Source organism: Megalobrama amblycephala, linkage group LG16 (genome assembly GCF_018812025.1).
Source record: "Megalobrama amblycephala isolate DHTTF-2021 linkage group LG16, ASM1881202v1, whole genome shotgun sequence".
Taxonomy (NCBI): domain Eukaryota; kingdom Metazoa; phylum Chordata; class Actinopteri; order Cypriniformes; family Xenocyprididae; genus Megalobrama; species Megalobrama amblycephala.
The window spans coordinates 17,112,338-17,133,898 of record NC_063059.1 but is presented as its reverse complement, the minus strand read 5'-3'; the positions used below and the strand labels follow the sequence as shown (position 1 = coordinate 17,133,898).

The following is a 21,561-nucleotide window of genomic DNA, read 5'->3' as shown; positions in this document are numbered from 1 at the left end:
CAACGCTCTAACAACTACCAACAACACCTTAGAGACTGCATAGAAACACATCAACAACCACTCACAACCCTTTACCACCCACAAAGCAGCAACGCCCTAGCAACTACTCATAACACCCTAGAGACTGCATAGAAACACATCAACAACCACTCACAATCTTTTAGCACCCACAAAGTAGCAACGCCCTAGCAACTACTCACAACACCCTAGAGACTGCATAGAAACACATCAACAACCACTTACAACCCTTTAGCACTCACAAAGTAGCAACGCCGTAACAACTACCCACAACACCTTAGAGACTACATAGAAACACATCAACAACCACTCACAACCATTTAGCACCCACAAAGTAGCAACGCCCTAGCAACTACTCACAACACCCTAGAGATTGTATAGAAACACATCAACAACCACTCAGAACCATTTAGCAACCACAAAGAAGCAACGCCCTAGCAACTACCCACAACACCCTAGAGACTGCAAAGAAACACACCAACAACCAGAACACCTTACCACCTTACTAACACACAACCACTCACATCTTAGCAACGACACAGCAACCACCCAAAACACCCTAATGACAGCATAGCAACATGCTAACTCTCAGAACACTTTAGTAACTACATAGTAGTGACACCCTAGTAACCACCCACAACACCATGGCAACTGCATAGAAAGACTCAAACAACACCTTATCAATAATATAGCAATACCCTGGAAACCCTTCAAAGCAATGCACTGGACACCATAGCAACATGCAAAAAACTACCTTAGCAACCAAATAAAACCATCCAGAACACCTAGCAATTGTTTTGCAACACACAAATAAACACTCACAACACCTTAGCAATGCCAGAGAAACCGCCCAAGTAGACCTAGTCACCTAGTGAACGCAAAGCAACATGCTAGCAGCCACTCAGAACACATTAACAACCATATAGCAACACCCTGGAAACCATAATGAACACCTCAGCAACTGCATAGCAACACGCAAACACTCATAATGCCTTAACAATGACATTAAAAATTTTCACAGCAACACCATAGTGACCACATAGCATCAATCACTCAGAACATTTTAGCAATCAAAAAAGTAGTAACACCCTAGCAACCCCAACATCATAGCAAGTGCACAGAAACCACACCCACTGACAATGCTACTAATACTCAATTTAAAAGCACAAAATATGGCTTGTCAATTTAAAAGGTTTTAAGGTTAAGGGGTAGGACTATTAGAATTTGAATTTCGAATATTTATTACATTTAAAATAAAAATCCACATTCAAATGCAAAAATGGTGCATTTGAATTTTAGGTGTGCATCAGTGGCGTAAAAGACGTGATGATGATGTAAGGAGTCGATGTGGTGCTGATGTGTTGTTCATTCAAAACATTTTAGAAATAGAAGAAATAGAAATTTAAATAAACAATTTAATGTGGTGCATTCATATTTTGCTCATTGCGCCCTCTTGTGGCCTCAAGAGACGAGCCAAAAGCTTTTTTCCGTATTATTTTAAATGCGAAATTTAATTCAAAAACTCATGTCGTTCCAAAGCCGTAAGACCTTCGTCATTCTCCTATGCTTTTTATGTTCAGCGCTTCCAGGTTCTACGTCAGAACGCCAACTCATTATTGGCCGGCTCCTGCATCAGAATCACATGCATGCGTCGTGCTGCTCACGTGAACAGCGTCGGCCAATACTGAGCCGGCGTTCTGATGTAGAACCTGGAAGCATAAACAGTGTAAGAAAATGACACAGAAGAGATGATATTGTTGAATAAAGTCATTATCTATTTATTATCTAATCTATTATCTAATCTATTTTTAATCTCTATAATAAAAATGTATAATTCAGATTTTGATCTCCATATCCATTTACATATATTATATATATCTTCCAAGGGGTTTTTTCCCTCCTAGGACTTTTTTCCCACGCTGGGTTTTCTCCTAGGGGGTTTTTTCCACCCCTGGGAGTCAGCCGACATTGGCTTAATGTAGCACCATCTTGTATATGTTACATATTACCACGCTTGTTTGTACAGCTTATTTTTAACCACTTCCCTTTTTTTCTGTGCTTCTAATATGTAAAGCTGCTTTGAAACAATTACCAATTGTAAAAGCGCTATATAAATAAATTTGACTTGACTTGACTTGACTTGATTATTTTTGTTTTGTTTTTTTGCACACAAAAAGTATTCTCATCACTTCATAAATTTAAGGTTGAACCACTGCAGTCACGAGGACTATTTTAATGATGTCTTTAGTACCTTTTTGGACCTTGAAAGTAGTGGTTAAATTGCTGTCTATGGACGAGACAGACAGCTCTTGGATTTCATCAAAAATATCTTAATTTGTGTTCTGAAGATGAATGAAGGTCTTAAAGGGTTAGTTCACCCAAAAATCAAAATGAAGTCATTTATTACTCACCCTCATGCCGTTCCACACCCATAAGACCTTCGTTAATCTTCGGAACACAAATTAAGATATTTTAGTTGAAATCCGATGGCTCCGTGAGGCCTTCATAGGGAGCAATGACATTTCCTCTCTCAAGATCCATAAAGGTACTAAAAACATATTTAAATCGGTTCCTGTAAGTACAGTGGCTCAATATTAATATTTTAAAGGGACGAGAATATTTTGGGAGCGCCAAAAAAAACAAAATAATGACTTATTTACTTATTTCAAAACAATGCTTCAGGAAGCATCGGATCATAAATGAATCAGTGTATCGAATCTGCTGTTCGGAGCGCCAAAGTCATGTGATTTCAGCCGTTGGCAGTTTGACACGATTTTTGGGTGAACTAACCCTTTAAGGGTTTGGGACGACATGAGGGTGAGTAATAAATGACAGAATTTTCATTTTTGGGTGAACTAACCCTTTAAGTTACCAGTGCTCTAGCCTGTACATTGGTGTCATATGAAGACTTTAGCTGCGTCTCATTTCGAAGGCTGCATCCTCCGGAAGTCACATTTGAAGGCTGCATACGTCGTCGAGGTGGTCTCATTTGAGAAAAGTAACCGTTAGATTGCAAAGTAAGAAAGAAATTACAGTATTTTACACCTCACGAGGAATAACAGTCAATTATATAACGGTTACTTTTCTTAAATAAGACATCCTTGATGACGTATGCAGCATTCAAATGCGACCTCCGGAGGACGCAGCCTCCGAAATGAGACGCAGCCTTTGACAGAGTGTTACCTTCCGGCAGAAGTGTTGGGTGGTGATGGTGAACACATCCAGGCATCGTGAGGACTTCCTGAGCTCATCCTGCAGGCTGACCAGCTGCCGGGCCTGATCTTCACATCTCTCTTTCAGTCTCTGCACCATCAATCGCTCCCGCTCGGCATCCACACCATCTGAACGCCCACCGAGACGGGCCACACATGACTTCTGACGCACTGGGAAATATATATATATAAAAAAAAAAACTTGAAAAAAAAACTGCTTAAAGATATGGCATGTTAGTATGAAAATGTGATTTTTTTTAAACCCCTATTATGCTACTTTATAGGTTCATAATTCTGTTTTGTAGGTCTCCTACAATAGATTTACGTGCATAAAAAAAAAAAACGTTTAATTTTCTCAATATACATTGCAGCATCACCTATTTTCTCACAGTGTCTGAAACTGTTTGATCAAGGATTCTGTCTCTCTAAACCCCTCCTTTCCGAGAGACAACTTTGCTCTGATTAATCAGATGGGCCAGTCTGTTGTGATTGGTCAACTGCTTACAGCGTGTCAGAAACCACACGGCTATTACCATATCTGAATTTCAGCTCCAGATCTTCCTCACCACTTGATACACAGTGATATGAACAGTAACAAAGGCGTCATAATAAATTAGAACATGAGGACCATATATTTATGGATCATTAGACTATTATCAGGTCCAGCATTGAGGAGTAACTGCTGACTTCACTTTCCATGAACACATATTTTCACTATAATGCTCACAGATGAGGGTTGAGTCAGGAGAGTGGTAATCCTTAAATATGTGTAACATACAATATGTACAGTATTACAGTAAAATACAGTAATAGTAATACAGTAAAATGCTTCTACTTTGCAGTCTTATCTAATGTAAAATATTAGATTTTTTTAAATATTTGATTTATTTATAATACTAATAATACATAATACACACACACATACACACAAATTACATTTCAAATAAATGCTGTTCTTTTGAACTTTCTATTTATCAGAGAATCCTGAAAAAAAAGTATCATGGTTTCCACAAAAATATGAAACAGCACAATTCTTTTCAACATTGATAATAATAAGAAATGTTTCTTGATTATCAAATCATCATTTCAGAATGATTTCTGAAGGATCATCTGACACTGAAGACTGGAGTAATGATGCTGAAAATTCAGCTTTCCCATCACAGGGCTAAATTACAGTTCAAAATGAATTAAAACAAATTAAATCATTATAATATTCTACACTATTACTATTTTCACTGTATTTTGGTCAAATAAATCCAGTGAGCATAAAGGACTTCTTAAAAAACATTTTAAAAATCTTTCCAATCCCAAACTTTTGAATGATTGTGAACATGGATGAACAGATTTTAGAAGAACTTTTTGTAAATATGCTTACAAATAATTTCTAAATATTTACAAACTGACATTATATATTGGTATATTCAATTTATTGTGTATTACATCTGAATTATTGAGAATACAGAAAAAAACTGAGCAAAACATCAGACTCAATGAAATTATTAATCTTATTTTTAAGACCTACGGTGTCAATTTAGCCTCCATTAGTCTGGAAGCATTAGTGAGGGAATTACTCACCGGTTTCCTAATGGAAGTCTTTAGTCTTCACAGTGTTGCTATGACAACCACTGGTAGCCAGTTAATGAGGGATGGGAAATGACAGTGGGAGGGGCGGCAGCAAGCGAGCAGAATAAAACACTCACGAGACACTCACCCGGGGACTGAGGCTTGGGAGAGACCACTGCAAACCTCTTCGGGGATGACACAATGGGACGGCTGATTTCTCCATCCCTTTGAAATTCCTTTCTAGAGGCTGTAGAGAAACAAATACCACATTTATATGAGCCACTGTTGTCAATGAGAACTATCATTCTAATCCAAACTCACAGCAAAATTTTGGAATCAAAATTACAGCTTTATATAAGGATAAAGTAAATGCTTAAAGTGTCCACAAGCTGGAGCCCTCAGACCACTAATGTTCTCTTTCATACTGTGACTGCAGTGTCAAGTCAGCACTATGATGCAATGCATACTTCAGCCACTAAAGGGCCCGTCAAGAATATTTTCAAATATTTTTTTCCTAAATCAACTCTGAATATTATATATATATATATATATATATATATATATATATATATATATATATAATGTATTATTCAGCAAGAATGCATTAAATTGACCAGAAGTGACAGTAAAGACATTTATAATGTTTTTTTTAAAGTAAATGCTGTTATTTTGAAATTTGAATTAATCAAAGAACCCTGAAAAAATGTATCACTGTTTCCACAAAAAAATTAAGCAGCACAACTGTTTTCAACATTGATGATAAGAAGAAATATTTCTTCAAATCATCATGTGAGAATTATTTCTGAAGGATCATGTGACATTGAAGACTGGAGTAATCTTATAATTTATAATTATAATAATAAATAATTTTACAATATTTTCAAATAGAATATTAGTAAATAGAAACAATATTTCACAATATTACTATTCACAATATTTTCTTTTTATATATGTAAGAATGCAAAATAATCAAAAGTAATTTACATTAAAGGTGTTTATATTCACAATTGGTGAACTTTAACATTCAGCTTAACCCTCTTATAATACATTACACCTGTTGCATTCCCGTAAGCTTATAACAGTCATAACCTAATATTTTTCAACTAAAACCATATTGTATCTGATCAGTAACTTCTCATTAATGAGTGAATGCGAACAATTTTAAAAGTTTTGAATGTTACCATGTTTTTACCATGCTATTACTTAATTTCCCCCCTTAATATAATTTAAATTTAATTTAAAAATATATCTTTATAAATATTTCTGAGAAATTTTATTTGAATATATCAGATGAAATTTATGAGAATTACAAAAAAAAACAAAATCAGCATAATTTCATGTGTAAATAGTTATTATATCTCTTTTTTACTTTAAAAATCTAGGGGAAAAAACTATGGATTTTTTAAATAAAAAATAAATAAATAAATAAAATGATGTACCTCTTTTGCCAGAAGACCAAATAGATTAGGAGGGTTAAATAGTGTATTTTTAAAGAAAGCTCATTGCTATTATTGACTCAGCAGACTTCTACTTCAGTCATTCTTTAACACATAGATAGAAATATATACAGTACAGTCCAAAAGTTTGGAACCACTAAGATTTTTTAATGTTTTTAAAAGAAGTTTCGTCTGCTCACCAAGGCTACATTTATTTAATTAAAAATACAGTAAAAACAGTAATATTGTGAAATATTATTACAATTTAAAATAACTGTTTTCTATTTGAATATATTTCACAAAGTAATTTATTCCTGTGATGCAAAGCTGAATTTTCAGCATCGTTACTCCAGTCTTCAGTGTCACATGATCCTTCAGAAATCATTCTAATATGCTGATCTGCTGCTCAAGAAACATTTAATGTGTACAATTGTACAAAATATTTGTGTACAATATTTTTTTTCAGGATTATTTGATGAATAGAAAGTTCAAAAGAACAGTGTTTATCTGAAATCTAATCTTTTGTAACATTATAAATGTCTTTACTGCCACTTTTGATTGATTTATTGCATCCTTGCTGAATAAAAGTATTCATTTCTTTAATTTCTTTTCAAAAAATAAAAATAAAAATTCTTACTGACCCCAAACTTTTGAACGGTAGTGTATAATGCTACAGAAGCTTTGTATTTCAGATAAATGCTGTTCTTTTGAACTTTCTATTCATCAAGGAATCCTGAAAAAAAAAGTACACAACTGTTTTCAACATTGAAAATAATCATAAATGTTTATTGAGCAGCAAATCAGCATATTAGAATGATTTCTGAAGGATCATGTGACACTGAAGACTGGAGTAACGATGCTGAAAATTCAGCTTTGCATCACAGGAATAAATTACTTTGTCAAATATATTTAAATAGTACACAGTTATTTTAAATTGTAATAATATTTCACAATATTACTGTTTTTTTACTGTATTTTTAATTAAATAAATGTAGCCTTGGTGAGCAGACGAAACTTCTTTTAAAAACATTAAAAATCTCAGTGGTTCCAAACTTTTGGACTGTACTGTACGTGTTTATTTTAGTGCAGCTGTTATAATAGATAACTGTATTTACAGTTCTACATATTTTGATATCCCACATATCAGTAAAGCGGGAATACATAGACAGTATTTACAGTTTTTCGGCAAAAATACTGCAGTTGATGTACATGTACAGCACACAGACGAAACGCAATACACTCTGTCATGTTGTCTTGTGTTCGGATGCTGGTGTTTGGATCTGGGAGGGAATTAAACCCAATCATTCTGATGACAGACTTTGGCTCAGGCATTTCAGAATGACTAATACAACACTGTACGATGTGATTGATTGCTGGTTAGTCCAGTTATCCAATCACATTCTCTGTTGAGGCAAAGTCATGTGAGTTTTTTGTTGTGCATCATGGGATTTATTCGGTAAATGTGTTCCCATCGTAGTTTACGCGCATGTCTTCTTATCGGATAAAAAAAGTATCCACCTCAATTGAGTGCAAATGTTTTTTATGCGCATTTTTAGAATTTATGCGCATCTTGGAGTTTCCGTCCAGCGTTGCTTGTGACACATCTCTTCACACAGGGTCATGTGACAGCTGGTCAGGTCAGGTTACATTTGGTGGCAGAAAAGTGAATCTGTGATAATTATACATATCACTATGCTCAGTGAACCATGATGAAGGATCTGGCGGTGGCGCAACTTACCCACGGGTGAGGCGCGAAGAGGCGGATGCAGAGAACGGCGGGTGGGGGCGGGGCCGCTGGGGGTGGGGGGCTGCTGCGGTTATGAGTCCTGATGCTGTGGCTCTCAGCAGGAGGGAGAGGAGAGCGAGACAGGAGGCTTTCATCACTGCCGCTGTGTGGACCTGTGGAAAAGGAAATAAAAAGCTTGTGAAGCTTTGAAGAAAAAATCCTTTCTTTTGAGAAGGGTTCTTTGGGGAACCAAAAATGGCTCTTTAGTGGCATTGCTGTGAAAACCCCTTTTGGAACTGCTTGTATTGTTTTCTCTCTTTGATTAATCGCTTATACTCACATTACTCTTATTTGAAACTCACAGATAAGACTGTCTACTAAATGAATAAAATGTAATTTAAACTTACTTTGAGAACAGAAGCATTTGATACTGCTGTTAAAAATGAAATTATATTGGAGACATGGCCTAGTAGTTTGATTTGTTTTGTGGTGTCATCATTTCCTGTCCTCTATTGTCTCTAAAGGCCCAAACTATAAAAAAGAAACATCCAAAGATTGGGGTCGGAAAGCGTTTTTAATGTTTTTGAAAGAAGTCTCTTATGCTCACCAAGGCTGCATTACTTGATCAATCCACAGTAAAAACAGTTATATTGTGAAATATCATCACAATTTAAAGGGGTACTTGATCATGATTTCACTTTTTTAACTTTAGTTAGTGTGTAATGTTACTGTAAGAGCATAAACAACATCTGCAAAGTTATGATGCTCAAAGTTCAATGCAAAGGGAGATATTTTCTTTTACAGAAATTGCTTTTTAAGGACTACAACAGACGGCTAGTAGGGACTACAACGAGCTTCTTCCTGGATTAGTGACATCACTAACCCTAAAATGTACATAAACCCTGCCCCCAAGAACACACAACAAATGGGATGAGGCCATGTTGAACTGCTTTAAAGAAGAGGAAGAGTTGTTGTAGTAGAGTGTTGTTGCCATGCCGTCATTTTACGCCAGACTGCTTCACAAATGAGGGTCAATTCAACGCTGGATTTGCACAAAAGTTTAACATGACGCACATGCTAGTCGATGAGTTGAATCAACTCCACAGCAACTACATTAATTTATCCACTAACTATTCAAAAACATCCAGTTGCATTCTAAAAGTTGTAACTTCTTTCTGAGTCTCTCCATCAGTGTCCGACTTACGTTTGAACAATGTAAGGCTGAACACCGTTACTGACAATCGTCATTTTGGCTGCGTGAGATTCTCCAGCTTTGTTGTTGTTGAGCAACTGAAGCACGAGTTGTTAAACCTCTGCCCTCTTCTGGAAAGCAGCTCATTTGCATTTAAAGGGACACACACAAAAACGGCATGTTTTTGCTCACACCCAAATAGGGGCAAATTTGACAAGCTATAATAAATTATCTGTTGGGTATTTTGAGCTGAAACCTCACAGACACATTCTAGGGATGTATATTACGTCTTGTGAAAAGGGGCATAATAGGTCCCCTTTAAAATAATTGATACAATAACTGTACCATTGTACCACCACAATACTATTTTAGACAGCAGTCTCTTAACAGCATCTTCCAAGAGTAAAGACTGCTATTATTTACTCACCCTCATATCGTTACTAACCCCTCTATGACTTTCTTTCACAAGTGAAGATGTTTAGAGGAAAGCTCATACTTATCTTTCCCATTCAATAAAGTTCTAAGAGTTCAGGACAGCATGAAGTTGAGTAAAATATACAGTAACAGAATTTTCATTTTCATATTTTTTTTTTAACTATCCCTTTAAACATTTTTCTAGGGTCCTGAGTTGAACTATGTGCTGCAAACTCATGCTGGTGTCCAGAGTTATGTGACATGTTCTGCTGACACTGCAGATGTGTTGTCTTCACCTTCTTATATAGACTGTTCCTCTCTGATTTATCATGGATTTTTAGCCAGGTCTCCAGTTTAAAAAGAGGTCTCAAAAATGCTGACACATCCTCCTTCATGCTCACACGTGCTACTACCCCATAAAGTCACCACAAAGAGGCTGCAAGGTGAGATAAATGTGACTCAACTCATGATTAATGGGACACCGACTGAGATCAATAAAGTCAAGAGTAAAGCTGTCAAGGGTTTAACTATTCATAATACAGTGTTGCTGTTCTGAATGTTCTAAAACAAGTAAAACATATCATAAAAAATGTTAGATGAATGACATATGCAGCGATGTGTTGGGCAATAATCTATGGAAACTTATTTCCGGCACTAAATAAAAAAAATTAAAAAAGGTAATTGTGACTTTTTTTCTCACGATTCCTGACTTCTTTTCTCAGAAAAGTCAAAGTTGTGAGTTATAAACTAACAATTGTGCATTATAAACTCGCAATTCTGACTTCTTTTCTCAGAATTGTGAGATATAAACTCACAATGGCTGGTATAAAGTCCAATTCTGAGGAAAAAAGACTGACTTCTGTCAGAATCATGAGATATAAAGTCAGAATTGTGTGATATAAATTCGTAATTGCGAGTTATAAAGTCAGAATTGCAAGATATAAACTCATAATTCTGAGAAAAAAAGTCCGAATTGTGATATAAAAAGTCGCAATTATACCTTTTTATTTTTTATTCAGTGGCGGAAACAAGCTTCCATAATAATCTGTATCAGTTGATAAAAGCAATTATTTTCACTTATGGCCATCGGCCAACTGTTTAAAAGCAGCCAATGTTGAAGGCCGATTATATCCTGTCAATCAAAAGGGGGTGGAAAAATGTGTTAGTCTGCAACTCATACTGTGTGCGTTAAAAAAAAATGTCAAAGCAGGCTCTATTTGACCCTATGAAGTTCAAACCAGGGCTGCCAGGTCCGCAGTTTTTCCCTACACCAAATATTATTTGTAGCGCACCCCCCATCCAATAATCACAAAGAGCTTGCGCCTTGTTACTTCTGAAAAGAAACAAAATCTCAGCTTTCAAATTCTGTCGATTTTATCCTGAAATTCAAACAATAAATGGCATTTTGACACTCTTAAATGTGACGTGACAGATTGTTGTAGCGCCTCAGTTTAAGCGGCAGTGCGGAGACCGAGTCTTTTCTTCCACTTCAATACAAGTTACAGCATGAAAGAAAAATGAATGAACATCAGAAGGAATGTTAAAAGATACAGTACAACTTACCAAAATGAATCATGTGTCATGTAATCACTCAATCAGAGTTCCAACCGAGGAAAAACGTCAATATAACAGCTTGTGAACAATGTCACTTAATGTTGCATTTACCTCAGGAAAGTTATCCACTGCTCACAGTTCGTTAGCTATAAAAAACACTAGACAGGAGCTTATTTACTTTTAATTATATATGTATGTTTGAATACATTTGTCATGAAGACAAGTGTTTATGAAAACTACCTTATGTGCAACTGAGTTGTACACAAACATTTCAGTTTTTATTTGAGTGTAATTATTATATCTTAAAATAAATAGCAGTTGAATATATTTTGGGCTCTGTTGTTAATTTTAATCTTTAATATTATAGTAATGTACCAAATGAGAGGATTCCCTGTATAGTTTACAGCATTAGTTGGGAGAGTTTTTTTTCTCTCTCCTTCAAATCGGTATTGGCAGATATTCTGAATAATCAGTATCGGCTGAGAAATTTAGTATCGGTGCATTAGTTTTTGTGATAATATTTTGAGAACCTTATTAAAGACCAGATATCTTTGAACAAGCTTTATTATTGTTATTATTGTATTGTACACTATTATTGTTCCAGAAAAGTTCTGAGAATGTTTCCTGTTAACTGGGAATACAATCTGAGTAACTTTATCATAGTTCCAAGGACAAAGCAAGAGAGAAAGTGTATAAAAACACATAATGCTGATACAAAATGCTGAAGATGTTGTCAAAAGAATGATTGTGTCCATATCAGCAGGAGATGGAAGACATTGGCTGGCAAATGGCATGAGGTGTGGTCAGAGAAAAGGAGTGATACACACGACAGCAGGACGTGTGCATTATTTATGATGAAGCATTAAAGTTTTCACTGTCTGATGTGAATGATGACGCCTAACATGTACATGTACAATATGTTCCATTCATTCATTTATGTGACTTGAGATTTTCAAGAAAAACTTCTAGAATTACAAAATGAATCGTGGTTAATTAATTTAAAGAAGCTTTGTTATAATTACAGTAATGCTGAAAATATCTCATCTTATATGGGGTGGGGGGCCTTTGAGTATTGTCTTGAACAAAAGGGGAAATTCACCGCTGGCAAGATAGGCGTTTTAATAAACGCGCAAAACAAACTGAAATCGGTGTTACGTGACTAAACCGAGAAAAAGGTTGTGGTGCAACCTTTGGTGTGGTGCCAAAAATTCAACACCCTTAATGCACTTTTGACTTTGGTGCCTCCTCTCTGTAAAAATGTTTGTGTGCAGTAACACAAAAATGCAGAAATTCAATCCGTGGTTTTAACAAAAGCCCTAGAGCTGTCAGCAATTTATTTGTCATCAAAAGTCCACCGGATGATGCAAAATGCATCAGTAAGCTTTGCTTAGTTACACACAGAATACTACTGACACTGCAATGATACAAAGCTGCTTGAAAATTTCCTTGAACTGCAAATTTACCTGTTTTTTAAAGAATGTCAACACCTAGAAAAATTATGGAAATTACAGTTTAAAAATGTATACAGTGAGTTTTCAGTAAAACATGGCATGGAATTATAGAAGCTTTTTTCTGCCACTAAATAAACAAATAATAAAGGTAATTGTGACTTTTTATCTTACAATTCCGACATTTTTTCTCACGATTGCAAGTTTACATCTCACAATTCTGATTTTTTTTCTTAGAATTGTGAGATAATCTGACTATATAACTCACAATTCAGACTTCATAACTCACAATTCGGACTTCATAACTTACAATTCGAACTTTATAACTTACAATTCTGACTTTATAACTTACATTTCGGACTTTATATCTCGCAATTCTGACTTCATAACTCGCAATTCTGACTTTATAACTTACAATTCTGACTTTATAACTCGCAATTCTGACTTTATATCTTGCAATTCTGACTTCATAACTCGCAATTCTGACTTTATAACTAGCAATTCTGATTTTATATCTCACAATTCTGACTTTATAACTCACAATTCTGACTTTATAACTTACAATTCTGAATTTTATAACTCAAAATTCTGACTTTATAACTTACAATTCTGACTTTATATCTCGCAATTCTGACTTCATAACTCGCAATTCTGACTTCATAACTTACAATTCTGACTTCATAACTTACAATTCTGACTTTATAACTTACAATTCTGAATTTTATTACTCAAAATTCTGACTTCATAACTTACAATTCTGACTTTATATCTCGCAATTCTGACTTCATAACTCCCAATTCTGACTTCATAACTTACAATTCTGACTTCATAACTTACAATTCTGACTTTATAACTCACAATTCTGACTTTATATCTCGCAATTCTGACTTCATAACTCGCAATTCTGACTTTATAACTAGCAATTCTGACTTTATATCTCGCAATTCTGACTTTATATCTCGCAATTCTGACTTCATAACTCGCAATTCTGACTTCATAACTTACAATTCTGACTTCATAACTTACAATTCTGACTTTATAACTTACAATTCTGAATTTTATAACTCAAAATTCTGACTTCATAACTCGCAATTCTGACTTCATAACTCGCAATTCTGACTTTATAACTAGCAATTCTGATTTTATATCTCACAATTCTGACTTTATAACTCACAATTCTGACTTTATAACTTACAATTCTGAATTTTATAACTCAAAATTCTGACTTTATAACTTACAATTCTGACTTTATATCTCGCAATTCTGACTTCATAACTCGCGATTCTGACTTCATAACTTACAATTCTGACTTTATAACTTACAATTCTGAATTTTATAACTCAAAATTCTGACTTTATAACTTACAATTCTGACTTTATATCTCGCAATTCTGACTTCATAACTCGCAATTCTGACTTCATAACTTACAATTCTGACTTCATAACTCACAATTCTGACTTTATATCTCGCAATTCTGACTTCATAACTCGCAATTCTGACTTTATATCTCACAATTCTGACTTTATATCTCGCAATTCTGACTTCATATCTCGCAATTTTGACTTCATAACTTACAATTCTGACTTCATAACTTACAATTCTGACTTTATATCTCGCAATTCTGACTTCATAACTCGCAATTCTGACTTTATAACTTACAATTCTGACTTCATAACTCACAATTCTGACTTTATAGCTCACAATTCTGACTTTATAACTCGCAATTCTGACTTTATAACTTACAATTCTGACTTCATAACTCACAATTCTGACTTCATAACTCGCAATTCTGACTTTATAACTCGCAATTCTGACTTTATAACTTACAATTCTGACTTCATAACTCACAATTCTGACTTCATAACTTACAATTCTGACTTTATAACTTACAATTCTGAATTTTATAACTCAAAATTCTGACTTTATAACTCACAATTCTGACTTTATATCTCGCAATTCTGACTTCATAACTCGCAATTCTGACTTCATAACTTACAATTCTGACTTCATAACTTACAATTCTGACTTTATAACTTACAATTCTGAATTTTATAACTCAAAATTCTGACTTTATATCTCGCAATTCTGACTTTATATCTCGCAATTCTGACTTCATAACTCGCAATTCTGACTTCATAACTCGCAATTCTGACTTTATAACTAGCAATTCTGATTTTATATCTCACAATTCTGACTTTATAACTCACAATTCTGACTTTATAACTTACAATTCTGAATTTTATAACTCAAAATTCTGACTTTATAACTTACAATTCTGACTTTATATCTCGCAATTCTGACTTCATAACTCGCGATTCTGACTTCATAACTTACAATTCTGACTTTATAACTTACAATTCTGAATTTTATAACTCAAAATTCTGACTTTATAACTTACAATTCTGACTTTATATCTCGCAATTCTGACTTCATAACTCGCAATTCTGACTTCATAACTTACAATTCTGACTTCATAACTCACAATTCTGACTTTATATCTCGCAATTCTGACTTCATAACTCGCAATTCTGACTTTATATCTCACAATTCTGACTTTATATCTCGCAATTCTGACTTCATATCTCGCAATTTTGACTTCATAACTTACAATTCTGACTTCATAACTTACAATTCTGACTTTATATCTCGCAATTCTGACTTCATAACTCGCAATTCTGACTTTATAACTCGCAATTCTGACTTTATAACTTACAATTCTGACTTCATAACTCACAATTCTGACTTTATAACTCACAATTCTGACTTTATAACTCACAATTCTGACTTTATAACTTACAATTCTGACTTCATAACTCACAATTCTGACTTCATAACTTACAATTCTGACTTTATAACTAGCAATTCTGACTTCATAACTCACAATTCTGACTTTATAACTCACAATTCTGACTTCATAACTCGCAATTCTAACTTTATAACTTACAATTCTGACATTATAACTCACAATTCTGACTTTATAACTTACAATTCTGACTTTATAACTCACAATTTTGACTTTATCATGCAACTGACTTCATATCACGCAATTCTGACTTTATAACTCGCAATTCTGACTTTATAACTCGCAGTTCTGATTTTATAACTCACAATTATGACTTTATAACTCGCAATTCTGATTTTATAACTCACAATTATGACTTTATACCCCGCAATTCTGACTTTATACCTCACAATTATGACTTTATATCACGCAATTCTGATTTTATAACTTCGCAATTGTGAGTTTATATCTGAGAAAAAAGTCAGAATTGTGAGATAAGAAGTCACAATTACCTTTTTTATTTTTTAATTCATGGTGGAAACAAGCTTCCATATGGAATAACCATACTTAAAGTTCAACATTTTTTTAAAATGTACTTTTAATTAAAACAACAATAATTTGATTATCATTATACTTGTAAAAATATATGTGACATGAATAAATCACAAACAACACTTACATTGGTGCAGGTCTTGCTTTTCAGCATCCCTTTTTAAAACAAAAGTGAAAAGGGGTACGAAAATACCCCAGTAACGAAAACATTTGTGCGGCAAATTCATCCGTTAGTAGAGGAAATGCATCCAGGATCCAGACTTGAGATGACAAAGAACGTCATCCGCTTTCATAAAGTTAATCTGATATTAAAACTCCACTGAGTCACAAAAAACCTCAGACTTACAGCGAATCCTGAAGATTAAGAATTATACTGCATTATGAAGACTTAACTGTAAGACGTAAAACCCTTAAATCCCAACTCCTCTATAATGCCTGCACTTTCCCAGAGTTGAAATAAGAGTGAAAGTGGTGACACTGGCCTATACGTGGACAATCGGGAGGGGTCGACAGCTGTCCATTATATTTTATCTACCGAGCACGGCATTGAACAAAAATGCCACATGCACATACAAGTCTCCGGATTTAAATAACAAGCAGACAAGTCTTTGGGTTTTTAAGAGGGGACATAAAATTGGGAAGGGAAGGCGCCACTGTTGACCCCTCAGCTGTCTGAGCTGAGAGACAAATGTGTCCCCACTATAGCATCAGACATGTCAGGGCGTCTGCTGATGTCATAATGGGATGCTGAACAAGGGTGTGGTTTCAAAACACACTGTACTTACAGTACAACTCTAAAGCCCAGTGAGAGAGAGAGTCTCTGTACTGTGAAAATGCATACATTACACTCAGCAGTTTAGCGACACCATTTGCTATAGACTCAGCATTTATCTGCAGTCTTCAGGGAATGACTGCAGTGAATGGTCTATAAATGAATAAGAGGACACTCAAGCCTTTCAGTCACCATAAAAAAAGCACAATTCTTGTTTTTTTATAGAATATTGCAGTATTTATTATAAATTAAATCTTTTTTTCCATTCATGCGCCCTCATAATCTTAATCAAAATAACTTCCCCTCCCTCATGCAGCTCATCTTTTCTCTTCTCTGATAATGTGTTTATTGGTGCAAGGGCCGGACAACCTGTCACTCACATGAGATCCACCAATAGCAAAGCACAACCATCCAATCAATTCCCTAAGGACATAATCAAGTCCCGCCCCACATTTGTTCTTGTTCCAGAAGCCGTTTTATAGTATATTTCACAATAGAGTACCTAAGGGATGACGTGTTTTTATAGGCCAACCCGGAAGTTGGCGGCGCACGGGTTCCCTTGATTGAAAGCCTATGCATTTTTCCCATAGACTTTTGGAAAATCGCAGAAAATAAGCTCTGTGTTTAACAAAGGGTATGACACTTACACGTTTTGTCTATCAAGATAATATTTACAAGTTAAAACAACATTTATACATTTTGAAGCCTAAATAAAGTTGTCAGATATAAAAAGCTAACAGTAGGCTATAATGGACTACAGCACACCATGGTCGCGGATCAACATCACCACCACCAAGCTTCCTCAAAATTTATTTAAAAAACAACTTTATTTAAAAACATGCTCGCTTGATTATGATCTGCACTGTGTATGAATACTTATCCACTTTTTCACGAGAAATGCTGTCCAAATGTCCTGTTTGTCATGATGACGTCTAAAGTCCCCGTCAAAGGAAGTAGTCCCTTTTAGCAATTTGGTTTAAAAAGATTTTAAAAAAATCACAAGTGGGTTATAACTGGTGTGTTTTATGTCATAGATCAAAATGTGAGAATATTTAGAGGCTTTGTTAACCACAGACCTTATTTCAGGCGATTTAGCAAAAACCCATTCAAAAAACCCATAGACTTTACAGCGTTGGAACCGGAAGCCCTAAAATGCCAACTCGCTTCCTGGTTTTGCCTGCAAAAATGCATCATCCCTGAGGTACTCTATAGGGAAAAAAAGACTATCACAACTTCCGTTCCATGCCGACTTTACCAAGCCCTTTAATATGTCCTGCCAGACTTCCTGTTTAAAAAGGAAATACCAACGAGGCTGTCAGAGTCTTTTGAAAGGCTAATAGTTAATATGTTTTTGCTATCATATGGTGTAGTTACAATATCTACCAACAGGGGCTAACTGGACCAGGCTAAACAGCCAACCCTTGAACCACTGAAATACGTTTTCAATTCCTCATTTTCAATTTGTATCCACCTTATTTTTCAACACAGAAGTAAGCGATTTCCTTTGAATGTGTGAGATTTCCAATTCATTAGCCCCTATAAGTAAATAACTATAAAAATGCAGCAAAATTTAAACATAATTTTGCGAATACAAACCAGCATGTTCATGATTACGAACACGATAATATGATAGTTACAAAAATAACGAATACCAGTTTACAGTATCAATCAGCATAACTGACAGTTGTGGAACAGTTAAACTAACTGAAAGCAGCTAACACTTTGCGGAAGCTTTGCACAGTAAAAACGTCTGAAACGTGTTTTTTCCAACTTTAAAAATAAGGTGCATTCTTTTCCGATCAACCCTGAAAATATGTTGGTATAATCTTGGTCAACAGATGGTCAAATTAAACATTCCTTTCTTTGGATTTTTTGTTAGCATGCTAATCAATTAGCCTATTAAGCTAACATGCAAGTAAATCCAAATCATACAAAAATGTTGTATTTTGTGCTATATATTAATATCATTCTGTTCAAAATTCTGAAATATATTATACTATAATATCAAATTATAATTTTAATTTTGACTGTTCGGGAGATATTGTCAGGTTTTGGATAAGGGGTGAGGCAAGGACTCAAGCGCAGAGTTTCAATGGGCTTTATTATATGAAAAAGAAAACAAAAACAAACAAAAACTACCCTGTAGGGGAAAACATGGCAGCAGGACACAACTGGGAGCACACAAAGCAGGTAAACGATGCACAATCGATGACAAAATGGCACAGGACTAAGAACACAGGCTATGTTCAGACTGCCAGCAAAAATCAGATTTTTTTGCATATTCAGATTTTGGGGCCATGTACATGATACCGTTTTCATCTAAAAACGCAAAACTTTTTATGCATTTTGTCTGTTTATTTACATAACGGCGTTTTGGGGGCCTGAAAAGGCAAACTTCTGAAAACGCATTTCAAAGTGCACGTTTTTGAAAATTATACCATTATCGTCTCTGTTTAAACTACAAAAATGCAAATCTGTGAAAATGGTGACGTCATGCGCATGTGTATAACATGTTCAGTCTATAAGCTCGTACTGTTTCTTTACAAAGTGACATCGCCAACTACTGGCCTGGCAGCAGAATACAGTGTTTCAATCATTGTCATCTGTACATGAAAAACGCAAAGGAAAAACTTTTCCGTTTTTAGTACATCATTGTCGTGTAAACGTACCCTTTATCCAAATCTGATTCATTTGGAGGTAGTTTGAAATGCAGTTCCAGTCAGGTTTTTACAGATGTGTCTCGGTTTGGACGCTCTGACTGTTCAAATCAGATTTTAAATTGTCTTTTGCTTCACTTTTAATATGACACACAACAATAACATCAAAACCAGTTACAGAAATGAAATGACACAAGAACACACAGCCAATGAGAGTTCTCACAGACTGTGTGTCCACACAAAATATGACAACATGAAAGCCCACGGCCGATGGAAAACATGAGCCATGTACTACACAGAACAAGACATGAAAGCATGCGGCCGGTGGAAAACACAAACCGTGTGCTACATATAACACGACAACACAACAATGCCTGGCCAATGAAAACCTAAACCAGGCACTCTACAAAACACACGAGACTGCTAACTCCTGGAGAGCAAATGGGATATTCGGTGTGAAAAATTCTTCAAGAAAAAAGCCAAAAAAACTGTTCATCCTGTGGCCTTTAAAAAGAATTTTATAATACACAACAAGTATTTTCAATTAACTGTCTCGAGGTAGTCACTAGTCAAAAACTTAATTGTGAAGGTAAAAATATTAGAATATTACATACATATTTACTACTCAACCTCATGGCCTTTTGGCCATTGTAGCCTAAAAGTTTATGTGTAATAAGTTCTATGTGGAAAGAAATATAATATTTCTTTCTAAAGCTACTTTTTGTAATGTCTCTTTGATGCTTTTCTCATTTAATACAATAATGGTAATTTCTAAGCCAAATTTGATGTGTGTTTAATTAGATTAGTTAATTGCAACATCGTTTAATTAATAAGATTAAAAAATTTAAATCGCTTGACAGCCCTAATTACAATATAAAAAAATTTATATTATAATTGGATGCACAAGTTATGTTTTGAGAAGTCTGGTAGTTTCCTGAAAAATGTGGAAAAGAAAATGTCCTCGTTTTCCTGACGGAAACAGCAGCTTGTGTGAAAATTAATGAAGGTAGCACATGATGCTTTGAAGTTTGCAAGCTCACGCTCAAGGCGTGAAACAGCCTTCATTCACCCAAAAAACTACTTCAATATTAATGCAGATTTACCAAGCAGCAATCATTTAGTGAGAAGAAGGAAGTAGACTAGATATTTCATTTTTCATGATATATCTGAGTCACATTGTTCTGAAAATATAGATTGACAATACTGACTCATCGTATAGTGGTCAAATGTGTCATTTCTTTTTTTTAGATTAGAGAGGTCATGAGTGGATAAACAATCTTTTTTCTATTTCTGTTTCTCTGGAATTCTCTTTTTGTTGACTAACATGTCTCTATTGATCACTAGAATGCTTTTTTTTTTTCATCTCACTCTCTTGCAATCCTCCTGTAAGAGAACAGTTATATAACATCTGAGAACATCGCTCTGGTACATTTTATAAATGAACAAAACAATTAAAATTAGGGCTGCACGATTTATCAGCAATACAAAAATAAAACTTAAATTGAACTTAAACATGATTATCGCTTAAACGCGATTCTTAGTGCGATTATGAAATCGCAAAGGCTGCGATTGTTTTATGCACAGCTTGTCAATGAAGTATGGCTCCAAATCCATCTGAAAGCACTGCGAGTTTGAGTCACTTATAATGTACATTTGAAAAAGCAACGTGTCAAATATCTTTCCAGACATGAGAACCATGTCTTTATTAACATCTTGTGCAAAAAAAGACAACATTTAATAACATGTTTTACTCCAAACTCACTTCATAACGACAGTTGAGTGTCCTTCTGTGAGATGATGTGGCTTCTTACACAGAATAAGGCAGTCGTGTGTTTATTAGTCATGTTTAATCAATCAAAGCGTTTCAATCTTCAGTTTATTCAGCTACAGCGATATGACGCTTGTTATCTTCTTCTGCGGCAGGGCATATTCAGAGTTTCTGTGTGAGAACGCCCTCTGGCATTCAGATGGAGAAGCATTTACTACTGATCACAGAGCCGTACAGCTCTGACAAGCTGCGCATAAAATAATCGCAGCCTTTGCCAAATCACGTGCTGTTTAATCGTGATAAATCATGCAGCCCTACCTAATTTACTTGAGTATGGGGATGTTTGTTTACATGTGTAATGAATCTGATTTAAATAAATAATTACAATGCATGTACATTGAAGTAGCGCAGTTTGCTCCTTGACAGACTATATCTGGTTATAACAATCAGTGGTGCCATTTCATATT

General features: G+C 34.9%; 1 protein-coding gene across 1 annotated transcript in view; it reads right to left on the bottom strand.

The window, feature by feature from the left end:
• The window catches only part of mtus2b (microtubule associated tumor suppressor candidate 2b), a 49,244-nt gene that overhangs the window by 19,368 nt on the left and 8,315 nt on the right, over nucleotides 1-21,561 (bottom strand). The window contains 4 exon segments of the mRNA XM_048161397.1: nucleotides 3,202-3,401; nucleotides 4,942-5,040; nucleotides 7,968-8,027; nucleotides 8,030-8,128. Coding sequence (XP_048017354.1) covers nucleotides 3,202-3,401; nucleotides 4,942-5,040; nucleotides 7,968-8,027; nucleotides 8,030-8,128 — 458 coding nt within the window.